At 38.3% G+C, this 23,381-nt stretch overlaps 1 protein-coding gene across 3 annotated transcripts in view; it reads right to left on the reverse strand.

The window, feature by feature from the left end:
* Nucleotides 1–23,381, reverse strand: part of grid1a (glutamate receptor, ionotropic, delta 1a) — a 221,067-nt gene that overhangs the window by 59,390 nt on the left and 138,296 nt on the right. For all 3 annotated transcript variants that reach the window (XM_069692942.1, XM_069692941.1, XM_069692943.1), the window contains exon 4: nucleotides 17,751–17,956. In XM_069692942.1, coding sequence (XP_069549043.1) covers nucleotides 17,751–17,956 — 206 coding nt within the window. The remainder of the gene's footprint in view (nucleotides 1–17,750; nucleotides 17,957–23,381) is intronic.

Genomic DNA, 23,381 nt, shown 5'->3' on the forward strand with positions numbered 1-23,381 from the left:
GAGTAGGAGGCGGTAGTGATGACACTTCTTCAACTACATCTCCTAACAATGTTGGGAGATATTATTAAGATATCTGTTTGTTTTTCAAATGTTTTGGAGCTGTTTGCTTAATCAGTCCTGTGTATACAACAATGTGCCTTGTTCAGGGCCACATGGAGGCTTTATAGAAATTACAAATTACAAGTAAACCACGCAATTAGAGCAAAGTCTGACTCGGCTGCAATAGTACAGACAGTAAATTAATCAAATGCACTGTAAATAAAGCATTTGTATATTATTGTTTGTAGTCCCTCGAGACCACTGTGGTTGCATCAAAGATACAAAGATACTTTTTGTCTGAGCAGGGGTTTACGTCTTTGCTAGGGAGGAATCTAATTTGCCAGGATGCTCTTTGTAGCGGCCTCAAGTAATGGTTATGCTGCTTTATAGCTGGCACAAGCTTTTCAATACACCTGAGGAGCACTTTAATTTAATCTGTCTCATCAAGATCAATAAATGTGTCTGAACTGTGATTCTGTGGGACATAGTGCCCGTTAATAGGCCACAATGATTTTAGAGTGACCATTTTCTACAACCTCATATATGCAGTTTGGTGCTCTGCTATACTTGAAATCAGCTTTAATCAAGCCTGGGGCCAGAATGTACGAAGGAAAAAAACGTTCTTATTTACATTAACGGAAGTCTAAAAGGGCATAATATGAAAACTCGTGTTTTGTGTAGTCGTTTTTTCATGCAGACCTTTTCATACAGTATGTAGTGGAATGCACAAGGAGGGCTGTGAAAAAAGAAAGACATGGGAGGTTGGGAGGAGAGGGGTTCCCAAAGCTGAGGAGAAGGCGGAGTCGTGGGAGAGGATAGGGGGTGCATGATCAAAGCCTATATTTTGAAATCACTTACTTCTCCATTAGTTTGATTAATGGGGCCAGCTTCACAGTCAGACAGAGGCAAGGGGCTTGAAAAATGATGCAATTACTGCTTTTTGAATGGAGGGCTGAACAGGCCTGTTTGAAAGAAGGATCTGGAGGAGATTCTACAGGGCATCCTGGACAGCAGACTCTCTGCTCTTCATCCATCTATCCCCCCACTGCCACACACCCTGAAGCCTCACAGCACTACTATAACCCTTCCCCTCCAAGGCGTCTCTCATCAGGTTTAGCTGCATGCTTCACTGGCCCTCTCTAAGCTGGGGAAGCATATTACAGTATAAATTGTGATTAATATGTATCAACAGCATCTTTCCATGTTTGTGTCACATTCTGTTTAACACTCAGATGATACTCCACTCCATTGCCTCAAGGCACTCTTTATTCATGTCATGGTTTTTTTTTTGCAACATGTATTCCTGCACATTTATACTAATATTGTTTAAACAGTCATTCAGAAATCTTAAAATAATGTTACGTGAATCTCTTAAGTGATCATAGCTTGGACAGAAAAGTCTTGAGTGCCACTTCCAAAGATGTTTTAATGAAAAATTATGACAGTTATCTCCAACGGCTTTGAAATGTCCACCTTAATTGGGTGGACATAATTACACATAATGCATACAACAAAGGATGCTGTTATATCATCCTCTTATACCATATCTAAAGTGTGTGGATCTCCATCATATTAAAACATAAGACAGTTTACTCTGTCTTAATATCAGGGGGATGTAAATTGTCAATTAAACAAGAAAGAAGAAACCTGATTTGTAAAAATCTTCTTAAAGGAGACTGTTCGTTGAATAAAGATACTTAAAGTGGAGAAATGCTTTAAAGATTTACAAAAGCACTTAGACAGTCGTTTCATCTGAACATGATCCGAGATGAACTTTACAATAGATGTCATTGAAACACTTAAACACCCATTGCCTCATTCTAGCTGCTTTTATGAGCCATTGTGTGTGGAATGCAGTCTGTGGGAGACAAAACAACAAATTGGTTTCTTTGTTCAACTTTACTAATGAGCACAAGTGACTGCACCATCCAGAGAATGGGAGGAAGAGAACAAAATTAATTAACAGAAGCAAAGAAAACCTGTGACAGTGAGAGAGAGAAAGACGGGCATGCAGGGAAGAATTCCTACTTGTCGAAATCTTTGTAATCCACTGCATTTAAGCAGGTATGTGGCAACTCTTCTGGAAAGTAGAAAAGGCAGGAAAACCTTTACTTAAATGCCACCTAGTGCGTGTAGTTTTGGATAGTAACTTATTTTCAACCACTTTTTCTGTTGTAACTGTGATTACATTTTCTTCTCTATTCGGGGAGTCCTGATTATGACAGCAATGAGACTGCAAATGTCTCTTTTCTGTCAAGTCTGGACAGTTTTTTGTTTTGGAAGTTTTTGTTTTTTATCTGCTTAAGGTAAAAATAGCTTTTTGTCAAAATGTGGCCTCATGTTATATCAGTGTGTGTGTGCCTGTATAATTGCTTTTGTGTGTGTGTGTGTCTGTGCTTTCAGGTAAAAACGTTCATCATGAGTTTTGAAACAGAGATACAGAAAGAAAAGAAGTAGAAACACTAGAGGAAAACCGTCAGGGATCACTCTTGGGAGAAAGTTGAGCAAAATTTTAGAAGAGCAAATGGATGGAAGCAAAAACCAAAAAGTGAATTTCTTTGCTCATTTATGTAGTATGTTTCTAACGTGGTACACATTTAATTTGACAGGAGACATGTCAGCATGATAATATTTTAAATATTTCAGCTTTAAACTACATTTAAATTAATTATGAGATAATGGGGAAGTGTTGTCATAATGAATGAAGCAACATTCTTGGCAGAGTGAAATCCTAGTTTGAAATATGTCCCTCTGCTCCTTTAGACATTAGCATTTACAGTGATTCTCTTCTATGTGCTTTTTGGGTTGGAGTTTTTAGACTAAAATCAGTTAAGGATTTTACACAATGCTCCCAATGCACCGTAAATTCACTAATGCGATTGCAGAGGCACTCGCGGCCCTATGAAACTCCCACAGGCTTGTGGGAAACGCTTTTCTCACGACAGCAGATTTCTGCAGTGGGGTGCTGATGACCTGTTGCAGGAATAATAGCCCCGTTAAGTGATTGGGACAGCATCCGTAATACCCATGATTATAGATACTCAGGAAATCTATATTCCTTGGTGAAATGTTATACTTTGTCAATCACACCATCCAGAAATGAGTATAGCACACCATGCTATATTAATTTCGGGAAAGTTGCTTGTTTATTTGTGAATTCCTTCATAATGAAAATGAACCTAAAGCAACCAACAAATAACAAATAGCTGCAATATCAGGCTATTCTGGTAATTTCCGAAGAAACTGACCAATACATGAGGAGAATACTTATAAGTAAAGTAATTCAAGCTGCCGATGTATTTTTTTTAGAAAATGTCAATGTTCACCAGAAAACCAATTTAGATTTTACAGATCACATACCTCAGTGAATGCACCTGCATATCTTCCATACTGTAGTTATGCATAAAATGAAATACAATATATGGGCATATCTTTCATATATGGGTGTTAACACATAGCCTGGCTCCGCCATACTATTACATCAAGCTTCAGTTTTCATTACTGTGATTATTGTTTGGAAACGCGGCTCAGCCACTCTGAAGGGTGGCTGAATCAGGGGCTAGTGTCAGTGGGTAAGTATGATGATGTTGAAGACGAGTGTTCTTAAAAAACAACACGTAGTTGCAGCAGTGTTAGAGTCTTGGCGCATACTGATTGGTTAAAGCTGCTCCAATCACTTCAAAATTACCCCAACGTTGACGCCCAGTAGGATGCAATGACTGCAAACAATTCCCTAGAGTGTATCCAGACTCATATATGCACAAAGAGAATTTGGGTGTGGTAACACCAGACTAGTTAACACTTGGACCTGCACATGAGACATCACAAGAACATATGAATATGCATGTGCACATGCTGGACACCGACTCATAGACTCTTGGGTAAGAACAACATAGGGAGAAGGAAACAGTAAGCAAGTATAACAGGTTAGAAGAGGGGTAAAAGGACACCTGAACCGGCATTTATATTTATATTCTTCCCACTGGGCCTGTACTTTAATTGAACATTTTCTCTAGAGCTTTTGGACTGTGATAGGCTGTGTGCTGGGTACCAATACAGTTCTTGTTTTCCAAGTGGTTGGCTTTGCAATTACCCTTATAACTCGTACTGTATTTTGAGTCTGCCACTTGGGAATTGGGCAATAATCCTGAGCCCACAGCAACAATTTCACAGAGACAGAACTTTCCGATAAAATTGTAGGGTTTTGGTATAATTGCATCCCATATTATGCTGCAGGGAGACAAATATACAGAATGATACAGCTATTAACACACAAAGACAAAGTAACTGTGTCTTGACTATTCCCGTTTTACAATAATATGAGCTACATAGGGCTTTAGCAAAAAATTTGAAATGGCTCAAATGATTCTACGACACTAAAAATAATTATCATGCATTAAGTATGAGTGCATTTAAGAAATTCAAAGCAGCAGTCCGATAAACTGTGATCCTACTGCAGGCTCACTCATGGAAAACAACGAGAAAAACAGGCTCTGCATGAGCACCTCGCTATTTAAAGAACTTCTGACACTTATGTATAACTCTAGGGGTCACCAGATAAATGAGATAGACTTCACTAGGTGCCTTTTATGAGATTAACTGCTCTCCCTCCAGAAGAAATAAAAATTACCCAAGAGGTTTACTGTTTCAATAATGCTAAGCATGACTCATGATCACAAACATTAATCAAAGTTTATCACCCTCTGTCAGGACAAGGATGTGTTTTGGGTCCTGCCACTGAAATACATAAACTGAGAAAAAGGCCTGATTTATACAGCTGACTGTTTCATATTTCCTTTCCTTTCAAAGTAAAAGCATAAAGAACAAGGTTAGAGCAATCACAGAGGCCAGAAAGCCACTGATGGCCGGGCCTTTATTGTTGTTTTCATCACTTACCTCATTATCATTATGATAATCACCTTTACTACTACCACTTTCACCATCAGTAGCACAATGCTGGAGTTATTTACCCTTTGAAGGCCCTTGCCCACATTTAAAAAAAAGTCCCCTGACGTTTATTAATGTGAAGAAATAAGCCATCACTTCGAATACACCGCCGCTTTAATTCTCCATGCCTTACTTATGAAAAGGCAAATTATTTATGAAAAGCTCTTTAACTTCAGCAGATGATTCATACTTGTGCAAGTAATAACAATCCATCAAGTAAAGAGCTTGCCAACTGCCCTGGTTTCAGTTTTAATACTGGAGTTTGGATATACAACCATTTCTCTTCCTTTCTTCCATGAAATATGTACATGAAGATGTGGTTTTATTTAGGTTTTGTTGGAGTAAACTACTTTGTTACAAAGTGCTGCGGTGTTGGAGGTAAACTATTGTATGCACAGGCAAACTCATCCTGAATATTTAATGTTCACAGTTACTGAACGTTGCCGAGTTTCGCACGAGCTCCTCAGGAGGTTCCATTAATTGATCGTGGAGCCATCTATTATTTACCTGTCAAGTTCTGGCATTTATTCGTCATGCAAAGCAATTACGTTTTCTCTGTGTGCACTACAGTTTCTCCATGCTCCATGATAATAACACTTGACTCATTATGTAGAAAAATCACAAAGGGTTGCTAAATTTAGTCACAGCCAGCTAAAGTGTTCTGACTAAAGCCAAAGACAGGAATAGAAATGATTTATTGGAGTGTACTAAAGCTACAAAAAGATACTTCCACTAAAACATGTTTCCTAATATTGGGGTATATTATTGTCTGTCCTGTGATTATTTCCACATTAATAAATTACTGCAAGAGGTCTAATGGTATGAATCTATACCATAATGTACCTGTCTATACAGCAAACAGAAAGATGACACAACAAATAAAGAGAGAATATTACAGAACAAAACAAGTTAGCAGAGAGGCTGAAGAAAAATGAACACAGAAAGAGAAATGGAGACACAGATAAAAGTATACAGTGCAATAAGAGGGCAGAGCAAAGGAGATGAGGTTATGGGAAAAAAGCAAGGGCAGAAAGATAAAGTGCCCATGTAGGGGGAAACATGAAACCATTAAGATGGGAAAAATACAAAGAGGAAAAGAGGGAATGTCCTGTAACAGGGACAGAGGGGGAGAGAGAGACAAAGAGAGAGAGAAGAGGAGAGAACAGAGGGCAGCAGAGGATGAGATGTAGGACAATGATAGATCGTTTTCTGGCAGGCTCAATTTGTCATGCTGTTATTGGGAGGAAAATGGAATAGAGGAGCGTCAGTGAGGGTCAGAGAGAGAGGACAGGGGTCCAGAGGTGGGACCATTAAGCCAGGGGGGAGCGATGCCTGCGGATGGTAAGCGAGATAAACTCCACACACCTCTTCACCTCTGGCCTTCAACAGATGATCACTGAGTTTACAGGGCTCTGATCACTCCATCCCAGTAACCACTGTCCGACACTGGTTGATAAGTTGATGTCTAAACACATCTTTATCAGTATCAAAGAACACTCTCCGAGAAAATGATGATATGACCAAAGGTTTTGTTACAACCTGGGTATGTCAAGTTTAAATACATGTACTTTTATTACTATGACAGATACAGTTTGAAGCTAGAGGGACTAAAAGTCAGGATACTCTGCTGCACAGATTTTTACCATTATTTAATAAATTGTTTCTCCCCCAACTTTAAAGGAATTGTGTTACATCATTTCTCAAGTGCCCCCTTGAAAAGTGTGTTTTATGTTTTTTGCATCAATTAGCACTATTACATCCCAAATTGCCCTCTCAGCTTACAGTTGACAGTGGAGTTTAAAGATACCAACCCAACTGTAATTGAGCTTAAAACAGGTTTCCCCTGTGTGCACTACAGTTCCCTTGTAGTAAAGGTTTAAGTTATTGTGGATAAAAATCAGGACATTTCGGTATTTGTGGGCCCTTTTGATTAATATAACACAATCATTGACTGTAGCTTTAACACAGGCAGTGAAATTTGACGCTTAATAAAGTTGCAATTATTGTTGCAATTATTTTAACATGTAATAAACTTAAAATTAATTATCTGTTACCTATGTTATTTGTGGTTAGGAAACATTTTCATTTTACAACCCCAATGTGAATAAATAAGAAGAAATATCAACCTCTTGATAGAGTCAGGGGATCACCAAACACATTACACTTCAACATGGATGTCCAAATAGAATTTGGGGGCAAGCCATCCAAGGTTTGGTGAAATATTGTATTTAGTCTGCACTAAAGTGGTGGATAGTGCTGGGTATCGAACTTCGATACTGTTATAGCACCGATCAAATGGTTTTGGCAAAATACCTTTTTATTCAGCACCAAATTTCGATACCTTATATAAATTCTGCATTGTTTACACACTAGTGAATCTCATCAGCGTCAAATCATTTACCATGTGTAGCCTCTACTTTGGTGGCCCGCCCACATAGATAACAATTACTTGGTTTTCAACTTCTGTAAGTAAATCTTACATTACAACACCTTAATTTAGTCTTTTTAAATAGATTTTTGACCATACAAATGTCTGAGTTGCATGTGCTGCCATAACTAGAGATTTCTCTGTGTGCAGGTGTCAAGCTAGCATCTTCCGATAGCATGAGAGGCATTGAGTATTGGTAAATTGTAATGTCTATAGCGATAATTTGCATGTGAGGCTTTAAGGGGACATCTGTTAATTTTAGTTACAAAAAACAACACTCTCCCCCTCTAAACTGCATGGAAACTATGTGTACCGTAATATGAAATGTCATGTTCTTTCTAATTTTCTGAATGTAATAATTGATAAAAAAAGTATTGTTTAGGAACTGCTATCTAAGTCAAGGTATTGGTTTAGACATTTTTTGAATAATATCCAGCCCCAGTGGAGGACTGACTGGCCAACACTGGCTGCCCTAGAGTCCAGGTACTATGACTGTAAACATCAAGAGTCATGATCAAACATGATTACATTCCCAGACTGCAATGATTGTCTGTTTACACAGTAGATATATTCCTAATACTGAATAGGCTCTTATAATTTGTCCTCTATTTAAAACTTTACCAGCACTTCACCTGCTAAGTACAAGGCATCCCTAATGTGTTGCTTTGTTTGTCGCCTTTAAAATGATGCCACTCAATCCACCGTGGCCTTCATTTGTATTCTGGGTCAGTTTAATTCAATCTTCTGGTTGGCTGTAAGTGTGTTTTTCTATCATGTTGATACATTTTTTTTTTTTAAATTAAAAAAAAAATAGGCTGCGCAATACTTTTGGAGCTTTTTAATTATACCTGGCCTCACTCATTAGCACTAAGGGAGGGGGTGTAGACAGAACTGGCAGTGATAAATCTGGGGAGGGAATCAGGGGTGACGCAGTGAAGGTGTGCACGTGTTTGGGCATCCTTCTGTGTGTGCACAAATGCAAAGGATGTTGTTTGTGCCAGCACTACGCTTCCCTGCACCAACACCATGCTCTCTGTGTCGGGTTAATGAGTCATGCTGGGATCCACACCTCCAGGTCATGGCCAACTTTATTCCATCTGAGAGAGAGGGGGAAGTCCAGGTGCCAAGACACAAGTGAATATTTTGTTATAAATGTGAGAAAATCGACTTATTGAGAATCGACTGAAGATCAATATTTTTAATATATCAAATTGTAACGTGTCATCTGTGAAACTAAGAAATGCTGTCAAAAACTGGAACAACAATAGAAATTGGGTACAAATGGGAAAAAGGCAAAAGAAAAAGAATTGGGTGCAGAAAATCAAGACAGTCTAGACATCAGGGATATAAGCTTTTACTTCTGAAAGGTGCTGGAGGTGGAAAATTGTTTTAGACCTTCTCCACAGTTCGATAACAACTTGATCTGGATTAAAACATTGCAGGTAAAACTTGAGTAAATTACTTTTTTTCTCCAATCCTTCAAGTTTTGTAAGCCTGCAGTCTGTTATTTAACATTTCAAAAAAAGAAAAAAAAATCCCCTCAATGTAACATTAAAGTAGATGAAATCTCCAAAACCAAATTTTTCTTCCATACTGTTTCAACCTGTGACAGGCACTTTGACAAAACAATTGTGAAGGACATAAAAATGTTACTAAAAGAGAGCTTACTGTCAAGAGGCACCTACAGTATATGGTTTTGCTGTCAGAGAGCTGTGGGTAAAGTGTGTGAGACTTGCATGCATGCATCTCTGTGTGTCTCTGTTGTGCCCCACTAGCTGTCATGTCAACAGCACCAAATTTCCCGAGCAAGAAAAGCCATCATAGCCATCTTTTTTCCAAAGCACCCCATCATAGCATGTCAACTGGGGCCGCGTTTAAATCGACGTCCACAAGCGTTTGTGACAATAAGACGGAAGAGTCCTTGGCATCAAAACACAATTCATAGCAAGGGCAAATGTGTTTATTGCGTCTCAAACTTGAGTGTCACTGGGGTGCATTTTTAATCAGCAATTCATGGTGTCAAATCTTGACAAGTGAATTTGTTTCCAACACTGTAACCTCATCTGCCATGCAGTCCACCAGGGCGCCCACGTTGTAGAAGCCCGTCTGTGATTCTGTTGTCATTCAGACAACAGGCACCAAAGTCATTTTTTTAACTGTTAGTTGTGATTTTTTTTTTTTAGTCACAGAATGACATTTAAAAAGAGCGAGATGACAAAACAGAGAAAGTATTTATTGAAAACAAAGAAAATTATTTTAACTATCAAACTGTATTTGTTGGACTCTGCCAGAGTTATTCTGGCTAAAGGCAACCAAATAAAAAGTCAGTTTTATGCTACATTTCTGCTCAATACACAAGACCTTGAGACAGTGCACAAACAGCTCCAGCATATTTGCTCAGTGATGGCATTTAAATTGCCTCCTACCCTTTAAAATAAATATTTTGATGTTGGTTTCCGTGATCATTGATGGCACAGATTGAAGAAAAAGCAAAATACTCAAGAGCATCAGTTACGATTTAAAAGGAGGCAGGAAGGAAACGCAGTAATCCACAACCACCAGTGTAGCAGATGAAGGTCACATGCGGAATGACTTCAATGCTTTGGCAGTTCACACCGAGCCCAGCTGACATGATAAGGGGCATGTTTGCTTTGGACACTACAAGGTGGAAAACCCAATATACAGAATAAAGAACCGTGACAGACTGTGGATATCTGGGTTTCACTTTGGGTTCTGTCACAAAGCTGAATAATGATCATATTTACTTTTAAAGACAGTTGTGTATAAAATAGAATATCATCAATGCTCCACAGTTTTTTCACCATTTTTCATTTATAGCATAAATATAACTGAAAATTAGCAGGGCAATATGCACCAGGGGAATCTTCTGTACATTATTTTAAACTGCAGACAACCAATATCCACTGAATTAAAATATGATGATTAAAAGATTCTCTGTGCAACATAACAGTATTTTAAAATGCCATCAGCATATAGTTCATGCAGGGGATACGTTTTCATTCAAGATTAGATAGTAATAAGGTACAACATAGTCTTTGCTGACTTCCTTCCAGCTCTCATAGCAGCAGATACGCATGATACACCCGTGAACAAGTTTTCATCTTTTCCGTGTTAGATGTGCAACGAGGGTATGATTTCATAGGCTAGATTTAAATGTTTACAGCTGCCAAAGTATATTACTTAATTGACTCTCAGCACAATGGCCATCTATTTCTGCTAGTTTAAAATCTCCCATCTTCAATAGGTACTGTTTGTCACAAACCACACAGTCACTCAGCACACGTCTTTTGTCTTTCTCCACTGCCATCTCTTCCATTAGATTTCACCCATTATTGTTTCATACAGAGGTGCTTTATTATGTTGGAGGAGCCCCTCTAGCTCCCCATCTCTTTCTCATCGTTGACCTTTCCTCCCTACATCCATCTCCTTCTGTCCTTTATTTCTCTCTTTATTCTACCTCTCCTGTTTGTGCTCTCTCTCTCTCTCTCTCTGTTCCTATCGTCCCCTTTTAAGCCTCCTGGCACCCTGCACAGCATCTCTCCCTCTCTCTCACGTTACCTGGCAGCGGGCAGCGGTGCTTGTCAATCTTGTAGCTTGGTGTAGCTGCTGCACAGGAGGCACACCTCACCCTGCGTCTCTGTCCCATCCATCAACTGCCCTGCAGAGCTGGCATACCAGCTGACGCCACCCACTTGGAAACGCTGGATTTCTCACTTTCTGATAATCAGTTCCTCCAGGATTTTGGGGGCTTTTTTTTGTGATTGTTGCAATCAAAAATGCCTGATTTTACAGAAGCTTTTCTCAAAAAGTGCGATGCCTTTTGAGAAAGTTTACTTGTTGTTTTTTTCTTCAGTGGTACAATTTCTGGAATTGCCAAAAATGTCATGTCGAGGGAAGACATTTTGAATTATTTTTATCACCAAATAAATCAAGAATCATGTAATGCATTCGTATGATGATATGCATACTGCACATTACAGAAATAGCCTAAACAACTTCAGTTCAATTGCTTTTATTCCCTGAACTTATACAACATTTTATTTAACACATGATTTAGGGAAGCGCGATAATTGGTAGAATAATTCTCATTATACCAAATTTCCCATAAACCCATCAGTTTTGGTTTTGGCGTTTTTTTTCCAATCGTCAAGCATGTGGTTTGTTTTAATGATGAGAAGAGGTTGAAGGTCCTTGCTAACTATGACAAAATTGCAAAGCCCCTGTAAAAGTTGTGGGGATTAGATAAACGTGCATTACTTATTGTGATCACAAGATTTCCTGGAGTGATGGAAAAATACTACACTAAATTTATAGTTGTATAATTGAGTGTATTTATCTTACAATCAGAGTTCGCATTCAGAACAGTTATTTCAGTTTCTTGAAGCATTTTAAACAGCGGTGATGAAAATAAATAATTATCTCTCAAAGACAGAGCTCAGAGAGCCAAAAACCTAATTTGAGTGTCTTCACGATATATAGCTTGGAGCTGCTCCGTTGACATTAATTGGTAAGTGACTTTGGTAACTCATAAAATGTGTCGAGTTTTTGTACCTAAATGCGCATCATTTTAAGTAAGTGATTTAGCAAATGCTTCTCGAATACAACCCAAGGACATCAAAATGAGACAGTTGAAAGCTTAAAATTCCACGTAATGGCCCTCTAAAAGGCTCGCGTGACTCAAGTGAAATTCCCCTATCATGAAGGTAACAGAGAGTAGCTGGGTGTCAAGAACGAGGCGGCACTGAATCTGACAGAAGACGCTACATCCTCTCATGGCTGAAGTAAACAAGAGATGAGATGGCAACTGTCTCGATGAGAGAAAACAAGAGCCCCGAATTTTAGCATGAAGCCACAGACACTGTCAATGACATATGCAGCTTGTTCAAAGTATGAGAAATGACTCCGGCCTGAGAGTAGACAGGGCGAGTGACAACTGACTCATGATGGAATATGTTATGCTGGGAAATAGAGCATCGTCAGAATAAAGTAGATTTGAGTAGAATATGATTTAGGATGACCTTCCTCATGTAGTGGATTAAAACAACTTTAAATTAAAGTTAGGAATATTAGGTAATGGTTAAAATAGTCCTTTGACAAACTGCCGTCCGACAAAAGTGCCTTTTCTTCATCTGACCAATATATATTCAGACAATTTTTCCTCACCTTCATCTGACCTTGACGAAAAAAAAGTAGGCATGAACAGATGAGAAAGTAGGCCCTCAAGCATAGCCATGTAAACAACCCAACACCCTCCAAAACAGGATGAAAACGAGACTGAAATACAGTGAGAGGCCATTTCATTTGTAGTCATATAGTTTTTTATATTTTGTGTCTCTTGCTGGTTGTTTGCATTTCTCTACTTTTTTTTTAATTCTCTTTATAGTCGTCTTGCATGCCAATGTAGTTGTTTTGGGTCTCGTTGCAGTCCTGTTTCCACTCTTCATGGTAATTTTGGATCTCTTTGTAGTCCTCTTGGGTCCCTTTGGAATTCTTTGTGACCATTTCACATCTCTGTTGTCATTTCGCGTTTCTCTGTCATCCTTTCTAATCTCTTTGTAATCGTTTTCCATCTCTATGTAGTCATCTCATGTCTCTGTATTCCTGTTGCATCTCTCTGGGGTCATTTTACAGCTCCTTGCGGTCATCTAAAGTCATTATTTATCTCGTGGCTTCTCTTTGTAGTTGCCATGGGTTTATTGGTAGTCTTTGCACAACTCTTTGTGGTCGTTTTTGCTTCTCTTGTCTTTGTAGTTTCCATTGGTTTGTTTTTATCTCCTTTCATATCTCTCTGTAGTCCTTTTGCATCTCTGTTGTAGTCATTGTGCGTCTTCTTGTTGCTTTACACCTCTTTGTGGTAGTTTTATTGTGACCTTATAGGTCTTCTAAGTAATGCCACTATGTACTATACGTAAGCACTGAAAATGAATAAAAGTAAAGCAGAAGAGAGGAAGGGAAAATAATAGAGCACAACAAACTCTGAATCCCACAGATGACAACTTTAGAGAGCAGCATTAATCAGAGCAGGTCGCTAAGGTAAAGAGCACCACTACTCTGTTACAACTGATTAACACCACACAGTTTCACAGACAATACTTAAACCCTACCGTAATGCATTTTGTCACACCTTGCACAAATCTTTGAGACAACTAATCAAATTAATTCCAGTTGGTTATTAAGATTTTTTTTTTTTTTTTTTTTTAACCATTTACATTATTGCCGTCTGCGATATGTTTTTGATCCAGAAGTTTATGAGTACTCAATTCTCCAAGGTATCATCATCATTCTCCATTTATACATTAGGCATTTTTACATTTTCTGCCCCAGCATCTCTAGTGAGGAGTGGGTACACTCTGCGACTACAGCTACCGAGTTATTAATGAAGCTTTGATGAATTTACAAATCTCCTCCACTTCTAATATATTAACATATTCAGAGGAGCATGTGGGGGCTGTGCTGAACGTGAAGCTGTGCTTATTTCTTAGTCCCCAAGATGCCTCATGTTAATTGTATGAGGGATGATAAGGAATATGATTAAATGCAAACTTATGAGAAGAAAAGATGTCTGCGGCAGACTGTGTACATGTACACACACACACAAAAAAAATCTCAATTCATTGGAGCAGAGGAAGATCAAAGGAGAGTGCCATTAATGAGACTTGAAAGCCTCTGTGTATTCAAAACCTGTGCACTGATTTATTTGTGTGTATTGTAAGCACTTCACTTTTAGAATTATAGTGGAACATTGACAAGAAGCTAATTGGAATGCAGGTCAGTGTCTGAAGACTTGTTTCTACAGTATTTGCTTACAATCGATAGAACAATAAAATGAGTAAGAGCAGAAGATTAGGGATATGCAACCCAACCTGACCCTTTCCAACACCTGTTTTAAATACCCTCCAGTGAAAATCACGTTTTTAACCTTGTTAGCATGTCCATGTGGTGGTTCTTATATAGTAGAAGACACATCATGAATAAAGTAAGCAGCAAATGCCTTGGCTGAGCATTTTTGTTTTGGAACTGCATTGACAGTCTGACAGTCACATACTCAAGGAACCAATCCGGTCAAATTGTGGGGTGGCGCTTTCAATGTCTTCAAGCTACAGGAGAGTGGGTCCAATTTTTCTTTTTGTTTGATGAACATAGATTCGTTTTTAGAGGTTCAAACAATGCCAGGAGAGGAATTTAAGTTTACAAGACAATAAAGTTATGGTAAGGATTACCATTAGGTAAGCAGAAATAAAAAGACAAAATAAGGATATACATTTTCTTATGTAAAGCAATGCAATATATAATCATGCCTTTTTTAGTTCCTTTCATCAGTACTCTAGCACTGTCTCCATCGTTACCAACAAGATGAATACGTATACTTTTTGTGTCATGTAGAAATGCCTTAATTGCAGCACTTAAGTCTCATATTTCTGGCAGGTGACATTACAGGAAATATGAAAAGTTTTTTTCATCAAGAGAAAATAACCCCCCTCAGCATCCTGGAAACAAGCAGATTGAAATTAAAATAAAGCATAAAACATCAATATATTTGTTCTGATTCACAGTCTCTGAATTTACATCTCTCATTGCCTTGATAGAAAGATGCACATTTTTGTTTTGTTCAATCTTCACTAATTAGGCTGGATAAGTGGCCTTAAGATATGTTATAAATTTCGTCTTTCTTTCATGGCAATAAAGGAAATGTAAAAATGTTTTTTTTTTTTTATCCATTGAAAATGATGGGCTTGATAAACAAAAATTCTTTCTTAAGTAGTAACTTATGAGCAAGAGTTATACGATGCTAAATCTAGGCAAAAATGTGCTGGGTGCTAGAGCTAATGAGGTTTTTAAAAGAATCATGGGCAATCTGTTGTCTGTGCGCAGAGGACTTTAGGCAGTCCATGCAAAGGAGTTAAATATAATGATTTAGTTTGACTTCACTTGCATCTGTCCAATTACTGTTGAACATTTAAACTTGGGAACTATGTAATAAAAAGACTGTATCTTCCACTCAAAATGCTCTATATTGATGCAAAACTACTCAAATTGAAGAGACCTGGTAATTCAATGTAGAATCCTTTGTTATATTTTTAATTAAATGTGTTCATGCTCAGAGTCTGAAGGACAAAAATTGCTTAATTGTCCAAATACTTCTGATCTGTACTGTAAATGGGATTCTGATAGACATTAATTTATCTATCGCAACCTTTTAGTTCGCAAGGATGCATGAATAAAAAGAGATACAGACACATGGCAAAGACCACACAGCACAACCAAGGACTTTGTTAACGTTAAACAGGGGGTGTAACTGGCATATTTTCTTTTACCTACCATCCTATTTTAATGGCCATTTATCTACGGCCCTATTTCAAATTTTTCATTTGACTCGGAACATCTTCAGTGTTTTATCAGTGTTTCTCTGTCCTTGCCAGATATGCAAAAGATTAAGTATCAGATTGTAACGTGTTTCCTGTCTAACCACTCAGCTTACTTTTATGTTGCCATATTTTTCACTGTCTCCAACATGGCCAATGCTATGCTACCCTATTCTTTAATCACACCAAAGCACTATAGCACATCATTATTCGACAGGGTTTAACCAAGTGGTTATCATGAGAAAAAAGTATCGCAAATGATTAAAGGAAACTTTCCACTTTTGGCAGCCCTAAGAGAAACTTGTTTGTTATTTTAAGGCAGCAATTCATCTTTTCTGAACTGTTTTGAGGGAAGGGCAGCTAATTAACTAATGCACTTTGAACCTTGAAGGTGAGACAAAAGAGGAAGAGATGTTTAAAGAATGGAGAGTTAGATGCATTAACTTCTGTACAGCCCCCTGATCCTAACTGCTATAATTAGCTGAAATGATGTAGCAGAAATGATGTAGAAGGGGCAAATGGATGAGAAGTCTGCAACAGCTTCCAAATTAGGAGAGCAGGAGGTAATATGAGCAACGAAAGATGCAAATCCTCTGGGGCTGTACACAGTTTATTCCGACTGTTTTTTTTTAACTTCGCCTGGGGTTATATGCAGTGCTTTGATGTGTACAGTAAAAAAAACTTCCTGTATTGGCACGGAATTGAGGAGTGAATGGATGTTTTAGAAATACGGTTTCTGCTGTCCAAAGATATGTTTGTAATATTTCATGCGAAGGTGAAAATGTATCTCTTTCTGAACTTTGCCCTTTTTTGGGGTTTCTTCTCAACTTAAAACTGGTGCAGACAGGCCAGTGAGTCATTTTTTTTAATTTTTTTTTATCAGTTTTAAAGGGAAGAGTCTCGAGTGTGCCCCGAGTGTTAGATTAAGCAATATTACACAAGAGGGTGTGCTTTAATGTGATTATTGGCAGGACAGTGATGCGGTCAGGACCGAGGCGCTTGCGATTATACAACAAGTTACCATGTCAATAAAATAAAATCAAAATGTATTCATATTATGGGGCAATTCCCTCTTTAAGTATAAAACTTTTTGTTAGTGTGATCTCCATTTCCATGGCAATACGTGACGAACAACTGGGAAACAAACAATCAGTCGCATCAGTAGAAGCGAATGTAATGTATGCAATGTTTACCACTCCAAGAAGTAGTCCGAACCTTAGTAACAATGTCGCAACAGAGACGAGATCTAGTCCGTTTTATTGCTTTCCAGAGATTGTTTCTCAAACTGAATAAATACAGCATATAGAAACAGTAAACAGCTTATCTCGCTCAATCTTGTCGTAACTAAGATATCCACTGAAAAAAGATATTGATACATTCATGTATTTTTTACGATTTTAGCACCATGTCATGTTGAAACCAAACCGTTCAAGCTAGCGGCCACTATCATTTTAAGTGCCCGACTATCTGTGGTGTTACGGTATAGGTGCTCGGAGCGACAAAAAAGGACCAAAAGATTGCACCAAATGGGTCACATTTAAACGACCTATAACAAGTAAAACAACATTATACTGCATATTATATGAAATTCAATTCCAATTATATATTCCCATTGAGAAGGCGGAGCGATATTTCAAGTAATGAGCAGGGTGTGCTTTATGGTGATTTGAGCACGTTCCAAATGTACAGTTGACCAATCAGATCGCTGGGTTGGAACTACTTGTATAATATCCATTGAAACCGAGGTCATCTATCTCCATGGCTATTTTTTTTTAATGTTTTACATTTACTACAGTTAAAACTCTTGAATGTTTGATCAACTGTCAGATTAGGGAAACTACAAGTTTCAGTTCATGGATCTTTAATATGCTTGTTTTATGTCTTGCTCTTTGACACTGTTCGTGTTGCTGATCACTTAATGAAAAAAAAAAAGTATTCGCTGTATAGCCTACCTGGTGGATGAACACCTGTGCGCCTCGAGGGCTCATCAGCAACACGGCCCTCCGTAAGGTGTCCCGGTACCGGTTGAGCTCCTCAGTGCGCATCGTGCTGAAGAGGTCGGTGAAGACTCGACTGATGTTGCGGTCAACCCTCTGTAAGGAAACGTCCAGACCCAGCCGAGACGCCTGGTCCATAAAGGTTTGCAAACCCCGGATATCTGATGGAAGAGAAAAGATGGCATGAGGATGTGACAAAGGCAGAGACACAAACAGACAGAGACAGGGAAAGAATAACGCCTCAAACAGGTGCTGTCTCATATTGTGCTTTATTCCTGGAGCATTTAATTAGAATTGTGAATAAACAACCTGAGCTTTTTGACACCTGCACATACACTCAAAATTTTCAGGCTTCGTTCCAAGGGCTTCAAGGCGGGTTTTGTTCTTTGCTCCTGATCTAAAGCGTGACAAAACCCAACTAGCCCTCCTGTCTTTCTGTTTCCTGGGGTTTACAGGATATGAAACTGCAGGCAGGTGTTGCTGTCCCCAGAGATCTTTGTGCATGTGTCTGTGCTCACTATACAGGGAACCACTTAAAAAAGCCTGCACTGCACACACAAATCGAAGATGATGTGCAGCAGAGGGCTCACAATAAGCACACCAATCCTAGCAGTCACAGGGGGAGCAGCCACCTGGGGTGCGTGTCAAGTTATGCTGCATTGTTAAAAAGAGAGTTTAGGCAAAATCACCAGGGCCAGACCTCTCTTTGTATCCACAGTGGATGTATGTGTGTGTGTGTGTCGGGGCGGGGGGAGGGGGGTAGGTTTTCCCTCACTGCATCTCTGAAGGTTTGATGAGTCATAGAGTGCCCTACTGTTCTAGTATTGAGAATAGACAATATACAGTCATAGAAAGGCAAACCGGCTCATAGACAATATATGGCTGCACAAATTCACGACTCGCATCCACACACAGAGAGACACACATTGTAGGGATATGGTGCCTAGTTGAGGTAATATAGTAAAAGAAACTGCACATATTTTTTTGCTGCTCAGGGCCAAACTCTAAATTAGTACAATATGAAAGCCCTGCCCTGGTCTAAGCAGAAAGGCAACATATTTGTACATCATCCCCATTTCTCTCTCCTCCTCGGGGCGAACTGAAGTAGCAATGTGACTAAATACCATATGAAACAAATCATAAGAATTAGATGCGATGTTTGATTTTGTTTGTGCGGTTGTTGTATTGCAATACATTTTTTGGGTAACATAAATACTCACATCTGCTGCTGGATTCTCTTCAGAATAAAAATGTTCAAAGGGCAGAACAAAACGTGAAATTAAATCATTCATCATTTTGAAGCGTCTCCAGACTCTTACTGCAGCATTCTTTGAAAACCCCCTTCCTTTGCAAACACACACGCATACTGCTTTCTTCTGTCTCTGAATTGAAATGGTTACCCTTGGTGCTATAGTTTGAATACAATGGGTAAAAGCTCAACCTCTGAGAAATCCCTCCTTTTGTTAAAGCATAAACACAATTTGCAAGCTAATGATGGTTTCTTCTCTCGTGTCCCACGACTGGATTCTTACAATTAGAGGAATTCTGGCTACAATACTTTCTATATACAATATTCTCTGCAGTATTATATACACTAACTCTGCATACTTTGTCTGTACTCTGTCAATCAGATAGAGATGTCCACGATTATTATTTTCCTGCTGATATCAAGAAATCACAATGATCACAGTCTTACTTCTGTAATGTAAAACCAGTTGTTTGTGATCATTTTACCTTTAAGAATTCTGAAAACTATACTGTGCCATCTGACAGAAACCTGTATCTCGATTTTCCATATGACTGATCCTCCATCTTTATGCGATGGGTCTATTTTTGCTGAACCGCATGCATCTCCGAAGCGTGAAATTTACTTTTGAATGTTTGTAAGTATGCCTTCCATTTGATACTGACCTTGTCTTAACACACATGAAGCAAAACCAGTTGTTTGTGTTTATAATTAGAGTGCGAGAGAATTAAACCGAGAGAAGGAGGGAGGGAGATGGTCGATTTCTGACTTCTGTTCAGTCTTCGACACATTCTGTAAATGCACATACTGTGCTGAGCCAAACTCACCATATGGTTGTTATTATTTGTTTATTAACTAAGAAGTAGATTGAGAAGTAGTGTGAAATCCCTTTTGTAAAATTAATTCAGACACTTGTCCCGTTCTAGACTGTCGTTCATTGTGAGCCATCCCTGTTACATGAAACCTGAAGGATATAAATGAATAAACACACAAATGAACAGTTAATGTGTATGGGTTATCCAAGAAGATTTATCAACTCTGTTTAATGATGTGACAGCTCAGATATTGACAACATGATTAACAATGTGATGTCTTCATATGAATGCAAGTTTTACAACCTGTATGAATGAGATTCCCCTATACAGATTTTTAATATAACAACAACCAACCTAATGAAAGGCTTATCAATTCTTTGAACGATGCACTATAGATTGAATCAATATGACAAAAAATCTTGACAACTGATCAACAGTTCTTCGTAGTAACATGAGCTGTTTGGTGAAAATTTGTATGGAATGAAATGTACTGTAACGAAACAAACAAGGGTTTTTAATCCCATGAAGAGCCAAGGGAAAGCTACCATGCGATAACCACTCCAGGACCCCGATAGAAACATCGGACTTCAAAGTCAGCGATCCAAACCCAAAGCAGGCTTTTTCACGGGGCGACCGTGTCAGCCCTGGACAGGGCTGCAGAAAAGAGGATTAACGTGGAATTAAAGGTCTGATTTCTGGACATGTTTACCCAAGCGTCATTTCTGAACACAAATCTGGTTCTGAAAGTTTTAGATATTAAAACTTACCCTTGCTGTGGGCCCACTGTATCAGCCTCAACTTTCTCACTCTGAAAACTGGAAACTTACTTGCAACTCTTGATTTCAGTCTGTCCCTTTCCTTTTTTGCTTAACAGCATGTCCCCATTTCAGAGAGAACAGGAAAGATAGATTTAGAGAGACCTAGAAATGCCCCTTGAAGATACTCCAAAATCCTTTTCAGCTCTATCTTACTCAAGTTGAAACTAAAGTGGGACTCCCTTTTGAATGGGAGCAGTGCAGAAATGAGCATATCATGATCAAAGGGCTCAGAGGTTTTTACTGAGCTGTCAAGCTGTATTGCAATCCAAGTGCGAAAGCCTGACAAATGGGTACACTATTAGCCTGTGTTTACTCAAAATTGAGATGAGTTTGTTAAAGCAATCACTATTATTCCTGCAACAATAACATCAGTTCATGATATGCAAAATATATATATTTTTTTAATTTGCGATGTATCAGGCGCCACAAGAGCAATTAACACAACACAGACAGAAAGCATAAAGAAATTATAGCTTCTGTTTCAATTCACCGTCTTTTTACTGACTGCAGATCCTCTATGTCAACACAGTATCGAACAGTGAGTTTGATTTTATTATATTCATTTTCTGAATAAAGGGACAACAAAATATTTCTTACAGCACGTTATGAGAACCATGCATCTCATGACTTCTGCTTAAGCATCTGTCAAATAGAAGACGGACATTTGTAATATCCTCTTATATGCAGGCTAATATGAAGTTTCGACTCATTCTTTTCTGCGTTTGCCAATTCTCAGGAAACAATGCACTGATTTTTTTTAAATAAAAGACATCGGTTTGGGCCAATTTTCAGTTTGGTTGTATGGCTACATTCAAACATTGTGTTTTTCACTGCAAGAAGACAGTGATGGGAAAATAATTAACAACAAATGAGGACCGCTTAGAAATAAAGTAACCTTAGAAAATGCTTCCCATAACAAAAGTAATGAGAAAAATGGGGGGACCAACAAATTAATTTTGAATTAAAAAAAAGTACCAGCTTAATCACTGAGAATCTGTGCTGCAAGTTGCGCTGATAAAATCCAGTTTTTCAGTCATATTTCTGTATTACTGATTTTTTTCATTACCAATTTTTACTATCTAAAATAAGCACATTTTTTTGCTTAAAAACAAACAAACAATTAGCTCTATCAAAAAGAGACAGGACATACTCTGGCATGCTTGCATACAAAATACATATACATAAATAAAAAATGTTTTTAGGTCATTCTTGGGATCGTAGCACAGGTTTCTGTTTTGGGGCATGTATGTGTGGATGTGCTAACATACCTTGTCACTCTTTATCTATCTGTATGCATTTATTACTGTATGTGTTATGGACTGTGACTTGAAGATCAACAAACCCAACACCTTGCAGAATAAAACAGGAAGTGAAGAAAAACGTATTATGTTTTTGCACCATTCCAGACACCATGAACAATGCGTTAACATCGCCTGCTTGGCCTCTAACCTTGCTACTACAACCGACTTTTCTGGACACTCCTTTCACACCGAAAGGCGTGTCCAAACAGGTCGGTTATGGTAGCAAGGTTAATTGGTTCATCCCTAAATGCTGGGCAGAGTTCAAATTCATAACAGGCTCAAGAACAGGCAGTTTGTGTCTATGCCTTTAAGGCGCATTGATGATCTTCTCCACTGATTGGTTGACTATTTTTAAGAGATGCACTCTCTGGCCAACCACAGGTTTTCTTTGGTTGTGTAGCTTGCTACAACATAATGAACACTCACTTAGCAGTGTGTTGTTCTGAGGGCGGACATATGACATGAGTGTGAGTTTGTGACGTCACAAACTTACGGAAGTCCAAATGACATAGTTGCTAAACATGGGCTGGGTGCATTTCTCTGTTGAATAAGCGTTCTGACACTTTCACAGTATTTAAATGGGACCTAAACCTGCTTTGTAATAAAAAATAAATTAAAAAAAGTAAGAGAATCTGAACCTTTACAATACAGGACCTTTAAATTAAATCCATCACTACTGAGCTTCAAAATCTTGTCGATGCTTTTATGTAATGTTTGGGTTATATTTGTGTTGGCCTTTCATTTGGTTGTTTTAGACTAGCTGCTTACTGATATACTTTTAATGACTGAATATTTGCATCACTTTCTGTTTTGCTGAAAAACTATAAAAACATTTTTTAAATAAAAAAACGAAGGGAAGCACAGTCAACAAAATGTTTCCAATATAGGCAGTATGGTGTGACTATGTAGAGCAGGCTGAGATGGAGTTACAGTCCTGGACTGAATCATTATTTCAGTCTGGGCCTTGTGAATGGTCTGAAAGATACAGAACAGTGATTGCATTTTTGGCTTACGACATCACCATGTGAGACGTAGTCCAAGACGGAAATAAAATTAATTGCCCCACTTAAATTTGGCTGACATGCTTTTTGATAATGATTCAATACTGTGTGCTCAGAAGGGAGGCAGACCAGAATGCAACAATTGGAATGATAAAAATGTTATAATAAAAACTGGCATTAATGTAGAGTCAATAAACAGAAAAATCATTCCTGCACAAAATTGTAGGGTGACAACAGTGCAAACTATGTTTTTTTTTTACACTTTAATAAAAAGGTTATGTGGCTCCCATATGGTCGTGCAGGATTTATTTGTTCGGTTCCCAACATCTATCAAGAGTAAAACTATTCCCTGCTATCTATATAACTACATACTAAATTACATAGCTCAAAAATATTCCCCATATT

This window comes from Brachyistius frenatus, unplaced genomic scaffold (assembly GCF_029030835.1).
Source record: "Brachyistius frenatus isolate BFR_SWC_R1_liver_20210118 unplaced genomic scaffold, ASM2903083v1 Contig_13, whole genome shotgun sequence".
Classification (NCBI taxonomy): domain Eukaryota; kingdom Metazoa; phylum Chordata; class Actinopteri; family Embiotocidae; genus Brachyistius; species Brachyistius frenatus.